Source organism: Boleophthalmus pectinirostris, unplaced genomic scaffold (genome assembly GCF_026225935.1).
Source record: "Boleophthalmus pectinirostris isolate CB_2022bp ecotype Guang Dong unplaced genomic scaffold, ASM2622593v1 HiC_scaffold_12, whole genome shotgun sequence".
NCBI classification, from domain to species: Eukaryota; Metazoa; Chordata; class Actinopteri; order Gobiiformes; family Gobiidae; genus Boleophthalmus; species Boleophthalmus pectinirostris.
In genome coordinates this window covers 26,055,787-26,076,127 of record NW_026571018.1, presented here as the reverse complement: position 1 = coordinate 26,076,127, position 20,341 = coordinate 26,055,787, and the positions used below count along the sequence as shown (strand labels likewise).

General features: G+C 37.6%; 1 protein-coding gene across 1 annotated transcript; it reads right to left on the bottom strand.

The window, feature by feature from the left end:
• Window positions 1-247: 247 nt before the first annotated feature.
• trim3b (tripartite motif containing 3b) lies at window positions 248-19,329 on the bottom strand. The gene is made up of 16 exons (XM_020922970.2): window positions 19,200-19,329; window positions 14,244-14,419; window positions 9,188-9,317; window positions 8,609-8,719; window positions 8,054-8,205; window positions 7,180-7,360; window positions 6,635-6,736; window positions 6,442-6,540; window positions 6,209-6,361; window positions 5,319-5,697; window positions 4,293-4,396; window positions 4,041-4,208; window positions 3,793-3,961; window positions 2,859-2,929; window positions 2,601-2,741; window positions 248-2,158 (listed from the first exon to the last, which is right to left on the bottom strand). Exons 2-16 carry the CDS (start codon window positions 14,387-14,389, stop codon window positions 2,006-2,008), a joined length of 2,259 nt encoding a protein of 752 aa, XP_020778629.2. The 5' UTR covers window positions 14,390-14,419; window positions 19,200-19,329; the 3' UTR covers window positions 248-2,005.
• Between the last annotated feature and the right edge of the window lie 1,012 nt (window positions 19,330-20,341).

Sequence of the window (20,341 nt, the reverse complement as noted above, 5' to 3'; positions counted from 1 at the left end):
TGTTCTTCTTATTATTAGAAATATATTCTTAATAAACATTTTCACGCTGTGAATGTACCTCAACAAGATTTGGTTGCAGTCACGGTCTTTCCTCAGACAGCCACAAGAGGGCATCAGACCACTGTTTATAAGTGACTAGTGATTTTTAAATAGTTTATCCCAAGTTCATTTCAGTTCAGATGTGCTCAATTGTAATCATACTATAATTTGATATATTAAAAAAAAAATGGACAGCTGATCATCCTGTGTCATTCTTTATTTACAATCATACCGTTGTCATGGTTACATAGGTGTACGGTAGTATTTGTATGACTCGCCTTTTGGATTACACACTGGAGGCTTCACAAGTTTCATGGCTGGTATCTTTTACATGTGCTTTCTTAGAGATTAAATGTATGGAAAAGACAGAAACAGGTGAAATAGATGATTACAACACAATTTGAGCTGTAAACAAGACTTATGACAATATCAGAAACACAGTTAGTGATAAATATATGAAAATACCCTGTCCCTAAAGCTGGTGTTATGAGCCACAAATACAAATACTGAAAACTATGTAAAGGTGCTTGTCGCTACAACAAGATGATGATTGTAGATTAGAATACACTGTCTGATAAATGAGAACTATACATAGGCATATATTACTCTTTGCAAACTATATACTTCTTATAGTATTTTGTGCAATGTTAACAACAACTTTCAACAGTACAATTTGGCAAAAGAAAGAACTGAGTGGATGTGGGCTCTATGAAACTGATGCTACAGGATGCATGTACGAACAATGTTTTGGCAAAGAGGAAGTAGCTCAAACACACCAATTAGAAAAAATAATTTGTAGAACAACTTATGTAGAAAAGAAATCATAAATAAATTATTTAAAAAATAAAATACAACAAATAATGTACACAACATTGTTCTACCGACTCACTTGGCTACGTGGCATGACCTTCTGCACACACTCCACTCCTTTAGTCTAAATGCTGAAATAGGTAGGTTTTACAATAGAGTAACATTAATTCATTATATACAGCCATAATATGCATATGTACAACAACGTCAAATGAATACAAAGTGCAAGAACTACAGGAGTATAAAGAAATTTGGTTATTAGAAGAAAAATTAATGAAAAATAAACTTGATGAAGTACAAAGATGTAACCTTCTAGAATATAATGTATAATGGGACAGTAATTGTGCTTTTGATGCTTATCTTTGGATATAACCAAAACAAACAACATGCATAAATACAGGTCATCACATTTCAAAATTAAACATTTATGTGCAATGACAAGGTGCAAAAATAATCAAATAAAAGTTAAAATTTGTGGTACACACACACACCAGTTTGCATGTGTGGTGCTGTAAGGCAGTGACATTGGGCAAATACTTTGAGCTTACTGACATGCGACTCTTGCTTATCTCAGAGCGGCCATTTTATTAAAGATATGCCTATTTGGGTTAATATGATTTTAAATATAAAGCAAATTTTCCATGTTGTATGTTTTTTCTTGAGTTATTGTAATAGATATATGACCATATTTTGAACCATACATTGAAGTTACACACAGCTCTGGAAAACAAGTGAACACTGTACAATGATTGGATTCTCAGATTATTTTGGTGACTAGAAAATAAAATAAATTAACCGTTGTAATTTATTGAATTTGCCATTTATTGATTTCCCCCGGAGGAGCTAGAGGACGTGTCTGGGGTGAAGGAAGTCTGGGAGTCCCTGCTTAGGCTGCTGCCCCCGTGACCTGGCCCCGGATAAGCAGACGAAAATGGATGGATGGATGGAATTTATTGAATTCGTTCTTTTCTATTGAATTAAAGAATTCAAGATTCACTTCAGATTAAGATAATAGCAATACTGTTTTGACAAATGAAGAATATAATTCAAATTTGACTCGGAGGGAAATTGCAGTGGTCTCTTATTTTCTAGAGCTGTCTGTGTTTTTAACCCTCTCCAGTGTTAGTGAAAGCCATTAGGACTTGAACCTGTGTCTCTACTGTAGGTATCGGTAAACTTTGAAGCAGTGGTTCCCAGAATCGGCCACAGCCACGTGCCCGTCCGAGGTGAGAGCCAGCCCCTGGGGTCCATACAGAGGGTCCGCTGATGTGTTGATATAGGACAGGAACGAGCCTGTACTGTCAAACACCTGTGTACACAAATATAGATTACATTCAATTTATCGGTCATACAAGTACAAGTATAGTGCAACAAATGTTTAGCTTAGTACTTGAAGGAATGCAGAAAGAACTACAATAAAAGGTGCACAGTACAGTGTACCTTTTCTAAAGGAAGATATACTACCTACTTGTTCCAATATTCAACAATATTCACTTAAACTAATCTATCTCCGGGGAGAGAAGCAGGCAGTGCCAAGTTACAGGTTGGATCTGTGGGAGCAACTGCCTTCAGAATAAGGATGCATGTTTTCCGGGGGTTTCATTTTGGGTCATAAAAATACCCATATCAGAGTGATGTGGTTCAAATTAATTAGCTAAGGACTTTCACCTCCGAGTAATTGTATTTTTTGAAAATATTCTGTTGTGTGAACATAACAATAATGTATTTAGAGTATTTAAAATAGTAAGTACCTGTATTCTGCTATTGCCCCAGTCGGCTACAATAATATTCCCATTAGCATCGACAGCGACTCCAGTGGGTGCGTTGAACTGCCCATTACCTTCACCGTGAGAACCAAATTTAAACAGGAACTCCCCATCTGCATTGTACACCTGCAAAAAAGTAATTATAATACATTAGATATTATAATAATATACTGTATATTATAAAAAGTATAGTAATACTTGAACTACTAGAACTACAACAACAGTAACAACTATTATTCTTACCTTTACAGAATGGTTGTGAAAATCTGTCACAACAATTTCATTCTTGTTATTCACAGCAACAAAGTGTGGACCTGGAAATTATAGATGAAATTAGAAAACATTTTTTTGGTAGATCCCAAAAGTAAATACAATGATTAGTATGTGTTTTACAAAAATAAATAAAGGACAACCACCACCAGAAAAGTCACATACTGCATCATTAAAGCAGCTAGTTATTCATTGTTTAATCAATTTTCATTTCAGATATTCAAATTGCCTGTAATCTGAATAAGCAATAATACTAATAACATTTGTACTATTCTTGACAAACTTACTCTTATTTTCTATATGGACATTTGTTAGTTGTATGGGAGTGGAAATTGGGGCGGTGAAATCATTCATGGTAATTTTACACAAAAACACAAACCACATTTAACTATTGTAATACTGAGTCATTATTACAATCATCTCATGTACATTAATTATCGTTATTCAATCTGTCTATGAGGGTCAGACAGATACTGAGGGTTAGACAAGGGCACTGCACCGGAGTCCGCAAGGCCACATCAAGTACTTACTGAAATTTGAGCCAGTTTTATTAATGTTTGGAGCAAGTTTTTCTGAATTGTGAAAAAGGAGGAAGAACAGAAACAACAACAGAAATTAAGCAGTAAGAAATAAACATGACCAAAGCAAAGGGAAGATTATAAAATAACACATTTGCACATCAAGTTAAGCTTAAGGCATGGAGAAGAGATAATGGGGACTGCAGATAGAAATATGACCAGATAAAAAACAAAACGAGCCAAAGCAATATAACAAATGATAATGTGAATGAGTATACATAAAAGGAAAGTATAAATTGCAATACTGAAGTCGACATTTTGATTGTAATATATGTATTTTGATGCCATAGTAAATTAATGTGGAAAAAACAATGTGTATTTTCTCTAACCTGCAAACTGTCTGTCAGATGTGCCTCTGCCTCCAAACTTGGTGACCAGTTTTCCATTGGACTGAAAGATGAAGACACAGCACGCCTTGTTGTCCACAGTGATGATGTGTCCATTCTTATCCACAGCCACACCCTTCGGTCCCATCAGTCTCCCTGCTCCAATTTTATTCTATGGAAATAAAAGCAAAAAAATCTTTTATTTTATCTTTCATTTTAGAGACCGAAGTTTAGTGAGTCACTTGATGTACCTTAAATTTTCCATCAGAGGAGAAAATGCTAACCCATCGGTTGTCATAGTCCGCTACCACAATGTCACCATTTGAATCCACCGTCACACCCGTCGGCCTCTGCAGCTGGCCTGGGGAACGACCTCTGACCCCAAAACGCATCTTAAACTGTCCGTCATTGGAGAATATCTGAAATAATTATATCACATGAAGATGGGGGTTGTGGTAAAATCCTATTGGCGCATTGATGCGCTGTTGCTGCATTTCTCTCACCTGAATACATTGGTTGTTGCTATCGGCGACCACCACTCGTCCGTTACTGGAGGCAGAAATACCCTGTAAATTGGTGAACTCGCCTTTTTCTCTGCCCCGGGAACCTGGCAAAATAATATTACTGTTTAAATTTTTTTTCAGATATAAACTATTATTTATCTTGACTTGACTCTATATGTAGAAATAGATATGATTACAAAATAATTCAACTAGCCCTGCATGGAGTTGTACTAAAAAGCAGGAGACTCCACATATTATGACAGAATTGTCAGTAAAATTCAAAGTAATTGTATAGAGTATTATGACCTCTGATGACTCAGATAGAAACAGAGGTATTCACAAAGAAATGTCAATAAGGACAGAGCTGGAGGAGTCCCTGGTACATTAATATTTTTAAACAGCTACAGTTAGGTTATCTTAACCCTGGTTGGTGCAATCCTATCAATCCAGTAACAACAAAACCAAGCCCTTTAATTTTCTTTACAATGAGGTACATTATTTGTTCCGTCCTTAGTCACTCTCAATACCGGGTGAGAGAAGAGTAACTGATACAGAGCATAATGTGTTTTAAAATAACTCTTTAAGTCTGAAACATTTCCTCTGGATGTCTGTGCCACTTAGTTTGACCTTTTTTGCACAATTTTCCTTATAAAAATCAGCACAGATGTGAACACTCAGATTACTCATATCAGATGTAACTGTTTCATAACATTTCAGTAATCTGTAAATCTTTATAATACCATAATTAGACTTGACGAAGCACGAACAAAGACTTAATTCATAGTAATACTTCAGGCTTAGTGATTTTGTGACCACTATTAAGGTGTTAGGGTTGTTATTAAGATTGAATTATCTTAATGACATCTTAATTTGTTCATCAAGTATTTGTTTATGCTTCATTGAGGCTTTCATCTGTAGTTATTATAAAGCATTACCCAGTAATCTAAAAACTCCAGCAATCAGAAAATGATTATATTTTTGGAGTACATGTAAACAATGATATCCCTGATAACTCCAGTGACTCACCCACTCTGTAGATGAGCTCATCCTCTATGGGGTTCTCCTTCTTCTTAGTGGTGCTGTACATACTGGATGGTCTCCTCACTGCCTTCTGTCGGATGTGCCCGCCTGTCCCGCTCGGAGACTTCACCCTCCTCTTCACATCGTCTGGAGACTGAGGCACGTCTGAGGGTTTGATGGCCCGCAGCCTGAAGGGACTGCCCCGGATGGGCTGTCCGTACAGTGACAGGGAGAACAGGTACTCGCCCTCATGTTTGAGCGTGTAGCCCACCTCATACGTGCCATTCTTATTGTCTGTGATCTCAGCCTCAGAGGCTCGGGTCCCGTCTGTGGAGCTGATCTCAGCTTTTAAAACTGCATTTCCTGTTCGCACCAACTCCCCGTCCTGCAGAGAGAGGTTTTTATTTGTGAATGGAAATGAAAAACAGGATATAGAGAAGCATTAGTGATATAAATTAATTCTGAGAAAGTGCTTCACTAGACTGTTCACTTGAAAAACATTCAATATGACCACAGCTGGAATTATGTTTTTTGAAGATATCCATGAGCGTGATCAAAAATTGTCACTGTCATCATAGTTAATGCATTAATAAAAAAAAAAAAAGGATTTGATCTGACTTGGATTTGATCTATGGTGCCCAAAATGACTTTTCCCCAGTGAAAAGATTCAAAAGAAGAGAATATTTTGTTTTAAATTACTATGATAATTTGCCATTATTCTGAAACCCATGGCCAAACCCATGAGTACAGTACCTAGGACAAGTCTTCTTCATTACAGTGCAAATTTGTATTCAGTATATGTATAGATTAATTTCTATGAAATTCAGTTTCCACTAAGAGAGATTGTGAATACTAAAAGTAATACGTAAATGTATGTAATTTGAAATGAGTAGTACTTTGTCTTTAGTGGTCACAGTGATGGTCTGGTGTTGTCCTGTGGCTGCGTGCCGGAGTCCCTCTCCTGTGGCCACAGACGTGTGTGCTACAGCCGCTGTGGTGATCAGGACCCCCAGGTTCTGAATAGACCTCCTCAAACCCTCCGTCTCCACCTGAATATAAACAAGAATAAATAAAGTAATGTATAGACAAGTGTACATTTACGTAGTGTCAGTAGTTATATAGGTCAGACCTGGCAGTCCAGATGTGCGTTTTGATGTGGCCTCTCGGGGAAGTCGTGCCGTGCCAAAGCTACCACTCTCTCACTCATCTGCTTCTGCACCAATAACACCTACAGACATTCACACATTCATTGGATTTAAATCATGGGATTTTATTATTACCTTATTTTACATTATTATTCAAATATAGGTACACACTCTGACCTCGGTAGCGCTGCCATGGCTGAGAGCCTGCTCAGTGAAACTGCAGCTGCTCTGGATGTGCTCCTTTCCCTGCAACAGAGCCGACAGCTGGGCCTGCAAAACCTGTGCACAACAACAATACAGAACATGTACATGTTGTATGACACATGATGGAAATAGAGCATAAAAATAAATCATTGTTCAAATTTGAGTGTATTTTGAGTGATTTGGTAATTTAGTATGGGGCACATCGGTACATATGACAAGAAATATTAGCAGAAATACATTTCTTTCTTTATGCATGAGCCTTATACTTTTTGGCTATTTCAAGAAAACGGTAAACATCTAATTTATTCAAAAACTGAATAAAAAAAAAAATAGGATTCAGATTTCAGATGTACATTTCCCAGGACAAACAAAACACAAAGTGTAGTGTAGTTATGATACCACAAACAGCAGTCATTATATTCAAACACATACATGACATGTGAAATGTGATAGATCCAAAATCCAATCCAATCAAAAATCAATCAAATAAAAAATACAGTACCATTTACACCCCCTACCTTCTGCTTGGCACTGCAGATGTTCTCCAGGTCAGTTATGAGGGCACTCTTGCGTTGATGTAGCGCCCTCTCCAGCTCCTCAAAGGTATTGGAGATCTCTGTCACTGCCTCACTCTTCCTCTCATTGAGCTGCCGCGAAATCTCAGACACCAGGTCTATGGCTGCGGTCAGCTGAGGAAGCCTGTCACAAACACACTATCAATGTAGTGACACTTCATGGGACTAATACAATACTAATACATCATTTAATTACATGTATTATTATTGTTGTTGTTGTTTTTAATACGATATCAATAAAGTTTAGCTGACACATGATTATATTAAAGGGACAATACATAACTTTTCTGGTAGAGGGTCCTTGACCTGCTTGTCTCTTTGGAGATGTTATTGTTTTGCCTTTAATATTCCACTGTATGGCACTGAAGTTATTTATCTTGTATTTATTCAATTACAGGTATATCTTTTGTTCAGAAGATCTGACCATAACTTGGCCTGGTAACTTACCTGTCTCTTGGAGTTTAATACCATATTGTGGAACATTCCAGGCAAAGCAAAAAATTCTGGAGACAAGCAGAGGGTGGACTCAATAATACTGAAACCAAGCCATAAAGCAGAATTATCCTCAAAAAAGTATTCTAAATAATTGCAATTCATGTAAACTGAATTGACCGCACACACACATTAGTTAATTTAACCTGAACATTATGTTGTATGACAATGAGCTAAAGGAGAAGAATATAAATGAATTCAATTAAAAATAAAGTCTGTGAACTGCTGAAGTACGAGCAGTGTTGTGCAATGATCTTACAGTGATAAACTCCGTATGTGGTCCAAGTACCAAACCCCCACAGTCCCACATCAGAGCTTTGTGTACCTGCTGTGGATGGCTTCCAGTTGTGTCTTTAGTGCGGCTTTGTGCTGCTCCACGACGTCTCGCAGTGGAACAGTGACGTGCTCTCTGTGCTCCCCCTCTGTACAATCCAGACACATGGCAGTCTCACAGGACTCGCAGTAAAACTCCATCACCTGCAGAGGGAGACAGAGGACACAGAAAAGGAGAGCGCTTAGCCAGCCTTCAATCCATTCCTTTTGTTATGGAAAGATGATACAGTAAATAGTAAAGAATGTATTGTTTAACAAATTAAAACATGTACAGTAGGCTAATCCTCCAGCTTGTTACTTATGATCCAGTTATTGCAGTTATAATATGTGTGTTTTGTATTAGGGGCTCCCCAATTTATCACAATCAAATCAAAATTGAAAATTAAAATTTTGCAATTATTTTAAGTAAAAGAATGTCCACTATAATCAACAAAATATTTATAGAAAATCTGCATGTAAACCTATATTTGTACTAATTGTTTGGATCAAAGCCCAGGTGATGTAACTGGATACTTTGTTTTTATACTGTACAAATGATATGTTTTACCTTGCCATCATGGTTGGGGCAGCAGAGAGGTTTTCCAGCCACAGCGGCACTCACAGACTCTAACACGCTGCAGGCCTCTGGCCTGGAACACTCGGGCTCCCTCTGTAAAACCTGCACCAACACATCGCACCAATATAACTCATGACATCAGCCGTCATTTATAAACAGGAAGGATATCTTTGGCATGGTTTTGAACGCTTAGATGGTGTGTCATCATTTGCTTTTGGGTTTTCTGTCTGGATCAACACAGCAGGCCAGCAGCAGCATGTGTATTCTGATTCTATATGACATACTGAGTCATCCCACTGAGGCAAGAAGTGACATTTGTTACACCCAGGAAAAATGAATTTTTAAGTGGGACAAACTGCAACCTAAGCCAGGTCTAAATCCTGATGAAAATAACAGTAAACCTACCTAGAACAAAAGTAGAACAAAACTAGAACAAAAGTAGAACAAAAAGTAAAATACAAATTCTAGCAATGTCAAATGAGCGAGACTTTGGGATGGATTCACTTTGTTATTTAAATAACTTTTCTATTTCTTCAACTAACTAACATCTCAAATAGGTCAGACACAAACCTCCATGAGATTAGTGATGAAGAAGTTGTTCTGCAGAGCTCCAACGCCTTTCTCCGGCAGAATGGACGTCTGACGACAAACTGGACAGGAAAGTGTCAGAGACTCTGGGGGAATGTAGTTCTGGAGGCAACTGAACACAAAGAAGAAACACAATATAAAGATTATGAAAGTTAATCTAAAAGCACTGATCTGTGAAGACACGCATCAAAAAACTCAGAGTGACGCAGTACACTGAAGTCTTTTCCATAGAAAGAAAATTGGTAAATGTTTTCTTTTACTTTTTGCATCAAGGTAATTTCTATCATTTTTCTTTTTTTAAACCAGACTGCAGGAAAGGTCATTAGATTGTACCAAGTAACCAAGTAAATGATGACTAGTCGCATTAGCTCTTCTGGAGTCCTGATTCAGTTCTAATGAGGTAATCCTTTCTATGGTTAAAGGTTGTATGGAGGATTTTTTTTTTTGTTTCAAATTGTCATTGAAAGTTTAAAATACCATTACAGAAATGCAGCAGCCTTGTAATTATGATGACCAAAAAAAAAAAAAAGAATGAAAATCTATCAACTGTGGATGTAGTGAGGCCAGATAAACATCAGCCAATACAAAACAAGGCTACCTCTTTATCTATTGGCTGTTAGGTCGTCAATCAAACTCCCTACGTTTCTAGTGTAACTGACTCGTCGGCGCACAGAGATTATGTGGTTTATGTAGCGGTTCTTAGAGGCTTTTTTAAACTAACATCCTCACAATTCACACAAAGTTTGTTGCAATGGCGGACGAGAATCCACGACCAGTTTGCCACAAAAGAAAGTAAATTTTTGAGGTCGCTGAAGGAAGAAGAGAAGGGGAAAAGGAGCAAAGCCAAACCGAGGTGATTCTCCAGCGATGGCGCGACTGAGGCAGGCGAAGGGTCTAAAAACTGACGTGTCGGTCACTAAATTACTTCTAGACAGGTCACTTCAACAGTAATTCTGAACACGCACTGGATGTAAACAAGTGTGATTTCTAGAATAAGGAGGTGGGAGGAGATGTTTCTACTGATGGAGCTGTGGAGGAGGAAGGTGGTGTCACACATGCACAATATTTGTAAAAGGACTGTCGCTGTATTTCACTTCCCTTAAAAAATCATCTATACAACCTTTAAGTTTAGTTGTGATTGCATCCAGGTCTAGACAATAGTTGACCAAAGAAATCCTAACATGCCCTGTGCATTGATTAATCAACTAAACGGGGCCAAGGCATGGTGCGGGCAAAAATAAATAAGCAACATACTTGTAAACAGTATCTTCATAAGTGAAAAGCCAGATTAAACTGTCAGGCCACTTCCAAAGCTCCATTGAACCCACTCAAGGATTCTGCTTTCTGCTTTTGTGCATATTTTTTGTATAATCCTAATACATTAATGAGCAAGCTAATAAAAACACTAGGTCAACTAGGACACCATCGACCGAATAATCGACTAAATTCTCAGTATATCTCCTACTTTCCTATAAGTGCATAGCTGTTCAAAAGACACCTTCCAGTCGATCTTAACCCTCGCGTCAGCACTAGCCTCCTCCTCCTCCTCCGCAGTAGATCAGCCTGCTCCTGGCCCACAGCCCGGAGTCTGCCACCTCACATAAAGTTTGATTTGAAACTTTTATGTCTCAGTACACGAAACGAGAAGGCGACGGTGAGGAGGTCAGAGTGAAGGATACCTGTGTCTGTTTGTCCCTATGGCTGTCTGCTGCCTACTCAAGCTGAATGCTAATGCGGGTTGTAAAATCACGTCACGCAGGCTGGTATTGAACTAACTGGACACTTTCAAATAAGGATTTCAAGATGAATTCAAAATCGTAATTATTCATGTCAATAAGCATAATTACAAAAAAAATAATAATTGTAACAGTTTATGCAGCAATTCAACCTACACTCCAAAAAGTACAAAAGTATCACATTAACATATTTATTATTCAGAAATTTTGATTTAATAAAAACCCCAAATTATGTTTTTTTGTGATTATTCTGCTACACCACTTGCTTTTGTATAATATGCTAATGAAATGTCATCTCATGCATTTCAAATTGATTGTGCAGACTTGAAAACAAGTGAACACAGCTGGATGTTTTTGTATTTGTATACCCTTGTTACCGATTTTGTGTTGTTGTGCTCAATTTTGAATGCCATAGAAATTTTAAAACCACTTCAGCTTTGACTCTTAGAAGGGTCTTATGGTTTATGAGAATTATCCAAGTTTAATATGTAGTAAAAATTCAAAAGTAGTAAAATTTCATCTGCTTGCAAATGACTTCATGCACATACAAGTTTATTACACCATACTTAGCTTCAGTGCCGGCAGCAGCAGCAGCTCTACATTAGGCACAGTCGTACTCCTTAAATAGTGAAAAGTGTGATTAAACCCATAATTTTTATTTACACTGGCTGACTCAACCCCATTATATTTTCATTAAATCACCACTAGATGCTATCTCTATTACTTCTGTCTGATAATGTGTCTGCTTTGGGCATACAGAAGAAGACCAGAGAGGACAGGAGGCCTAAACCAGTGCCAGGTGAATGCAGGGGGAACAGGTTTCACATCTGCCATCTACTGCTAGAAGATCACCTTAAAGGAAAACTAAATGGGGCCAAACCCTCACAAATAGAGCTTAAGTTGTCCCACAGAGGGAATTAAACATCTGTCCAAAACACGACATATCAAAGCCCTGTCCCAGTAGGGCTCTCCTCCTGGCTCCACACCACATGTCAAGCTGAACAAGCAGGATTAAACTAGCCCTCTGGTGATCACTGCACACTGAAAAACATGAATTATCTGATTATTTCTATTGTCTATTTTTTAAAAAGTGATGTGGGTTATTTTGGCATTTTTGACACGTTCCTCAAACTAATCCACACTCCCTCTGATTATTTAGTCCAGAATTTATGGACCATAAACAATAACTTTCAGGACAACAATAAAAGGTGAATTCATACCAGCACTCTACTCACGTTTCACATACTAACTTTTGCATAGTACCACATATCATCAAGTTTCAGCTTTTGTCAAAACAAAGTATTCATTTCAGACACCTAATTTAAATTGAATCAAAATGTAAATTAATTCCAAACTAAGTAAGTAGATAACATCTGTCCTCTGTGCACCTAAAAGGTGTTGCTTTTCACAATAAATTTTAGACAAAAGGTAACTGCTTTCTTTTGCTTCTCGTGTGAACTTCCCTGTCTATTCTAGCAGCATTTTGTATCTCAGCTCTCAAGAGGGAGTTAGTTTTTCATTGAAATCTTCAGCTAACAAGCTTCTATGTTGTTGTTTTTTTAAACTTTGTCCATAGTTTCTGCCTAAGCTGGTCAAGCTTCACCAGCCTGAATGCTCGAGGGAGTGTGGTCTTTATCCACAGTACACTATTGTAGCTGTGTGCTGTTAACAATGATGTTTCTCAGAGCGTGGACAGTGGCGCTGCGTGATGCAGAGATGCACTGATCCCTGTAGGAGACGCACAAGAGAGGAGCTTTCCTGTTTATTGTGAGAAAGGATTTGACTTTTCTATTAGAGACATGTAAATATGACAAGAATGTTTGGTAAGACTGGGAGGAGTACTCACATAAGAGGCTTTTAGAAAACATTCAGACAACTGTGTATAAGAAAACTTTAGACACAGCATTTAAGGTCTTTTTAAAGTGGTTCTCCAAGATGGTACAAATGCGGATAAAGTGTTTGAATATGATTATTATGGTTAAAGTTAAGTCATTATAATATAAGGCTTTGTATTACTTTGTTTTGTCATATTGACATAAGCTCTTTCTAACAATGCCATTGATATAACCTGTATTTGAACCTGGACTTTCTATTAGAGGGGTGAATGCTCTGGATGCATATTAATCCACAAAAGTGATCCTAAAACGGAAAAGCATCAATAGATCGACTGACAAAAACGTAGTATTACTGGTCATGTACCCTTCATTAGCCAAAACAGTATAAATAGTGAATAAAAAGAAATAAAAGTAAAATGGAACAATCTGATAAACTGCTGACTCATTACTGGTATCTTACTGTATTGTTAGAATACTTGAATGAATGCCAAGTTTAGTATTTAGCAGCTTAAAATTCCCATTGGTTTAACATTAGGCTAACTGAAAATTAGATGAGACGTGACAACTCAATCCCGAGCTCTAAAACTAATGAAACGCTTCTTTCTTGCCACTTTTGTAAAGACAGCCCTTCAAATGATGATGATCAATACTGATTTTAATTAAACTATAACAGTTTTGCAAAGTTCCTCAGGTGGTATTTCATAACAGTTCATCCAGGGTCAGTAGGTTTTAGTGTCCAAAAAGCAATATATAAGAAGAATTAATTTACTATACTACACTATACTATCCCAAAATAAGTGGCCACCCTAGGCACTACGTAACTTTTTGGTTGGGGATCTGTCACCTGCTTGTTTCTATGGGATGTTCCACAGTCTGACTTTAAACAGCTCTGCCTTACATTTATTCAATTACAGATGTTTTACTGCTCAAAAACACAGCATTCTGATTGTGAGTGGGGTCGCCTCTCAACAGATCTGACCTGTAACTTTTGGTTTGGACTCCATTGAAGATAGAAATGTTTAATTCCATACTGTGAAAGATTCCAGACAAAGCAATAACATCTCTATGAAGAAAAGCATTTGACCAGGAAAGTTACACAATGAACCTTTAAGATGTTTTCCTCTTTTTTACAGGATATGACTCCAGATCCACCCGTCATTGTAGTTTTGTCTAAGCGTGTGGTTCTGGCTGGTCAGGTAATCAAATTGCATGAGAAGGCTTGTTTTACACCTCACACAGGAAATATTTCTAAGCAAACTCAAATAAAAAAAGCTATGTACTTTCCAAGGTCTTAAAACATAACTCACATATTCAGCCATTTTCACTCCACTAGTTGTAGTAACCCTGGAAGCTAAGTGCATAAATAGGCAGATGGTGCAGAGTGATGCATAAAATCTGTGCCAGGTTTATCTAAAGGAAACTCCCAGCACAGGACTGCTGTGAACTCAATACAAATGCTTTAGTTACCTCTCGCAGAAGGTGTGTAGACAGGGCAGGACTTTGGGGTTCCTGTAGTGGTCCAGACAGATGCTGCAGACCAAGAACTGTTTATCAATCTGCCGGACTACTGGACTGGTGCTCCCCGCCTCCCTCTTGGCCATAGTCGTGGACATTCAAATCCCCGCACCACCACAGCTGAAAACCTATACACAAACAATGTATCAGTTAATAAGTGAAGTACAAAATGACAAGGATGAACTATGCAAAGTTTTGAGAGTTTACGAGCAGAGTAAAGCCCAGAGGAGGTACCAGGAACTAGAGTTGATAAATCTGACTAATTCCTTCAATGGGACAAAAACGTGCCTATTGTTAAGATGGTTTCTAGGTTAATACCGCAACAAAACTTAGAGAAAGGGAGAACTGTGTGGAAAAAGTGGAAAACATTTGCCTAAGGAGCTTTTTAAACAATTATTTAAATGTGAACACGAAATTGGCTGCATCGCAATCACAAGTCATAAAAACCTGGAGATATTTTGTATAGAAAAGCAGACGTGGACATTTGGAAAAATAACATGTAGGTTATCACTACAGTTAGTTATAAGATGGTATTACAGTCCCTTTTTGCTATTGCAGAAAACATGTATAACATATATTAGAAAATAGAATAATATAGGCCCTTTCACATTTTATTCAGGTATAGAGATATGTCAGAAAACATTTGGATTTGAACGTTAAATAATAAAATAATATTAAATAATAAAATAGTACAATAGTTCTAAAAGTGTCTTAAAGGTTCTATATTACACAAAATCAAAATTTTTTGTGAGCTTTAAGACATTGTTACCTGGCTTTTGTTTTGTTTCATTCACACAAGTTTGAGTGATCCTGCATTATTCGTATATTTACATCTCCAAAGCTGAAAATGCTCTGTTCCACTTTGTGATGTCATGTAGTGGTAGTTTTCAAGTTAACAACTCCTTTTTACCTTTTGTTAAGTGAAGAAAATTGGCAATTCCAGGTCTGAAATCATCTAGTGAAGGTATATGCAGTGTTTTCTGGTTGAGGGAAGAACTCAGCATAAATATTCAGGGTGAGGGTTTGTGTGTTAAACATGGGTTAATAAAACAAAACAAAACTCCAGGTATGTTTTTGTTGAAGAAACAACTTTATAACATAGATTAGAAAACAGCATCATATAATATAGGCCCTTTCACATTTTATTCAGGCATAGAGATATGTCAGGTAACATTTAGATAGATGTCTGCCATTAGGTTACATATAAAGGTGAATTGTCTGATAACAGAGATTTCTATTGCATAATCAGCACATTGCATTAGTGAATGGACATTTATTTAATCTTGTGTAATCATAACATTTGATATACATCTGCAAAGTCCAAAAAGAGGCCCCAAAGCTTACATAACCCTATCTCTCATGACAATGCAGTGGTAAGACACACACATGTTTTCTGCCTAGCAACAAGAGGCTCTGTCTCACTGTGGCCCACTTCTACACTCATCAAAGCATTTACAGATAAGACTTAATTACACCACTGTATTATGAGCGTATACTCTTTAATGTACCGGCTAATTGTAGCAGCTAAAAATAAAATCTATAGGAAGCAAACAAGACAAGAACTCTATGAGGTTAAAGACAGACAGACTTGAGGTTGTTAAGGCTTTGGAGCAAGAATGGTGTATGAAACATTGCATAAAAAACATATTAAAACATATATGCGATTGTAGACATGTGCAAACTACACAAATTTGTTAAGTTGAAAGTAAAAACAAAATATATCTGAGTTCAGGGTAAGTACTTTTGTAGGCAATAAACATGTTACCTGAAAATTCCTCACAATAGTAAAAGAAGAATCAACTGAATTCATGTTAGTATTTTTGATCTGTGACACTCCTTTGGTTGACACAGGTGCATTATCAGGTGGACCACTACCTGCTTGTCTCCATGGAGATGTTATCACGTTGCCGAAAATGTTCCCCAATATATCCTTAAACTTATTCATCTTGAACTGAATCGATTACAGGTGTATAAAAACTTTGTTGAAAAACAGGTATTCTATTTTGACCAGGCACATATTTGATTTTCTCTCCAAGACGCTATGTAAGGGTAATGCCACACTGCAAAAAATTACAGGCAAAGTAACATCAAGCTGATGACCCACCAGAAATGTTACATAGTGTACCTTTAACCGTCTGGATCGATACTGAATCTAAAAATAAACTTGCCCTTTTGACCGCATTACTCTCCTAAAACAAACGAAATAAGTCATAAAAGCACTTTTTACTTGCATTACGTAATGTGCACTTTCTATCCTATTTATATCTTGTGTTACTAACCGACTCAAGCCATTTACTGGATTTTCTCAGTAGGTCAACATCCATAATTCATACAGCAGACACAGGCATGCCCATATACCGCAGCATGTGGCCTCCTCCCTGGTCCTCACACAGGTCTATAACAACACAGTTACTAAGCAGGACATACTAATACTGACGTCTACTACTGCAGTTATTAAAGACATGTCATTGCACCCAGAGCCCTCCCTCCACAACCATCCATCTGTCACATCTGCCTCAATGCTGCGTACAATCCCCCATCTCTGGCCATTGTGCGCTGTTCCTTTTGAGGTTAAAGATAGCAGTCCAGAGGATCTCATCAGATGTAGACTATAGCTGACAGTGTAAAGGTCACTCCTTAAGCCGACGAGCATCTGATAGACGGATCACATTCACACTACAGCGATGGACAAGTACTACAGTATGTCAGGAGTTACAGCATCCGAATAAGAAGATTAGGAGTCCGTATGTGGTGTCTGTGTGGGTCTCCTGGCATTATAGTAAAAGTGGAGCTCCTAACAAAGCTCAAGGCAAAAGATATGAGGAGGGGTCACTAGGTACTCCTACTACTACCACTACTACTTCTTCTACTGCAGGGATAATTGCTTTTTAAAGAGCACAGCACAAAGCGTAAACACAAGCATAAGTAAATAAAATTGCAGTTAGGGGAGCGAGGGAGATCGGCATATATGCTTAAATCTCCAGTATAGGCAGATATTTTGCTTGGATTCATCAAAATCAGATCTAGGGATGGTTTAGGGTGATTATAGAATCGAAAATATTGCCACAAAAAATATATATACATGTTGATCTCTAGTTACATCCATGCACTGTGTATCAAAATGACATTACAGCAATTATGGTTAAACAATAGTGGATTAAAAAGACCCATTTCCACATGTACTGCAGCCGTCCTTAGGCTAAAAACTGCTCAGCTCCAAACTGTCTTCTAATCCTTGAACAGGAGGAAATTGAAGTGGACTAAACTTGTGTTATGAAATAGAAATAAGGACTGATTCTTTTGTACTGAGCACTTTAAGACTGTCCATTAGAAGAGACTCTTTAATTGAAAAGAATAGTTTCTAAGTGTAACAAAAACCAGATCAGACGCAGGATGTTTTTTTATGGAACTGTAAAATTCCTGCTTGTTCGTCTGTGCAGTCAGTCCGTACAGTTACACAACAGTCATTTGATCAAGTCCACATTTAGAGTCAAGTGTAAGTGGTGTGGGCAATGGGCTAAAATAAGAGCACAGGTCTAAGCACTGATTTCATGTGTTTACTTCTGTTGATTTGTGTGTGTGTGTGCCATGAGCACAATAAAAATCCCTGACTGTTTCCTTGTGGTTTGAGTTAGTAGTTTTTTACCTTATATTATGCACATAGGAGTCAAGATTAGCACCAACTTGTTTTCCTATACTCAGCGCTGATGCTTGTGCTTAAAGTTTAACAATAGAGTTAATACCTAGTAATAGCTAGAAAACAAGTGTTTGTGTATGTTTTAGGTTGATTTTGAATACCTGTGGGAAAGCCTCAGTATCCCATCCTGATGCGAGAAGAACATGAATGCCCAATGTTCAAAGACAAAATTCGAGATTTTAAAGAAAAAAGGGGGGATTTGTTTAAATGGTTATGTCATGTATGAGGGTCTTAAAAACATGGCTACATGGCATCCACTACATAGTACTAGTGGGAAACACTTAGCACGGACCTGACAAAAACACCAGCTGTCTGTCAAACGACTTTGGGCACGAGGCGGTCATGCTTTTGCACTCACTGTGTACATTTGCAGTTATTCAAGGATGCCAATGGATACAACATTAGTGCATTTACAGCTGCTTAATCTCTCACTTTCACTTTTGACTGTAAAGTAAGTGTGACAAGTTAATGGTAAGGCTTGAGAAAACATGTGGGAGTCTTGGAGATTTGTATTTGACAGTTAAAAAGACCATATCAAGTTCAGACATGCTGGGCTAAAAGATGAGAGAAGTAGTCCTAATACCATCAAAACCGAAGTGTCATAATTCCCTGTACAATCCACACACTAACAGTAGTGTTTGAAAGACTCACGCTGGGGATTTTAAGTATGGAATAAAGTCAATAAAGTGTTTTTTAAATGCAGTTTATGACTATGGATTTAAACACAAACAGCATATTCACTCCTAATTGAATAAAACTGTATAAAACATATTGCATAGTGAGTGTAATGTTTTTAGGCAAAATTGTGGCAAGATTGTGGAAGGGAAATATGCCCAGTATAGTTAAGTATTACTTCATCATAACACCACTTTGAAATGCACTATGTTACTTTCCTGGACTCTGCTGAATGACCCGCCACTTGTCTTTGCTAATGTTGTCTTTTCACATCAAAGTAAAAGCATAGATAGAAGAAACCTCTGAAATCCTATCTATAATCAGTGTTCCCAGTTGACTTGTTCACCATAAAAAAGCCAACAACAAGGACAGACTTGAGTTGTCAGTATGAGTCTTTTGTTTTGGACTCAGTGTCAAACCTCCTTAGACAGAGCACTGAACTAATGCACAGTGACAACTCAAGCAACCAAAGAAGGCAATTCACTTCATACTATCTAATCAACTTTAACAAAATAGTTCTACAAAAGTTCACTTACTGTCAGCTGAAGTCAAGAATACTCCATAACAAATCCAAGCACAGTTAAGTGATCCAGCACACGCCCTGGTCTACACGTGCCCGCCTCCCTCCCTCACTGACCACTCTTCCTCTTCTGTGGCGTTTTCCCCTTGTCCAACATGGAACACAAAAACAGACTTTGGGAAAACTGCAATGACAACAGTAAAGGGTGGGAATGGGAGCTGAGAGTCCCTCCCACTGTCAGGACTGTTTACAAGCATGAGCTAGCTGAAGACCTGCCCACTGCTAACAGCTGATTGGCTGCTGATGAGTAAGGATCCTACTGGTGAGCTTTGATTGGTTTAGGGCAAAGTAAGGATTCCGTCAGAGGCTAACAATTCAGGATGGCCAGGGGGAGTTGAGTGCCTGAGAGAGCAATAAGAGACGAGAGGAAGGAGTGTGAACTAAATAGACAGTTCACTTACAGTAGAGTTGCCATAAAGTTCTTAATGTACTTGATAAACTTCAAATGCCTTTATTTATAGTATACTGTAGTGTAGGGGTGTCCAAGTGTCACGATACGATATCATCACGGTATGAACCTCATGGTACGATATTTATTGTGATATCATGGGAAAGCTCACGATATGGTGAAGAGACTCACAATTAGGGATGTAACAATATCCAAATCTCTCTGTAAGATATTTTCACGACATACATCTCACAGTACAATATTTACTGTGATATTTTATGGATGCTAAAAAAAATGTGAATGTGCTACTTTTTCCTCTTAAAATGTCCTGATAAGACTTGATCCAACGAACTAAGACTTAAAAGTGCTTAGAACTGTTATTTCTTCATGTAGTCTGCACTGAAATGGAGCAAAGGCTCATGGTGTATGTAGTTCCCTCTGTTTGTTTTAGCTATTTCTGCACCATAACTCTTAATTTAAGCAAAGAGACTTGTAATTTGAAATATTGTCATGGCCCACCATATTATTGTGAGAACTTTGACAATACGATATCATGATATTTCGGGTATTGTTACACTCCTACTGTAGTGTATTGGTATTGTCACATACATAACATCAACTAGAATTACTTGAACTACAAAAATGTGCAGTGTAGATACATAAGAGCAGTGATCAATCTTAAAAGTCCATGAAGAACACAATACAATACT

Coding starts and splice junctions, on each gene's coding strand:
- trim3b (XM_020922970.2), bottom strand. CDS start 14,389: ATGTCCACGACTATGGCCAAGAGGGAGGCGGGGAGCACCAGTCCAGTA. Junction 9,318..14,243: donor CTACACACCTTCTGCGAGAG/GTAACTAAAGCA, acceptor CTTTGTGTTCAG/TTGCCTCCAGAACTACATTC. Junction 8,206..8,608: donor GCCCCAACCATGATGGCAAG/GTAAAACATATC, acceptor CTCCCTCTGCAG/GTGATGGAGTTTTACTGCGA.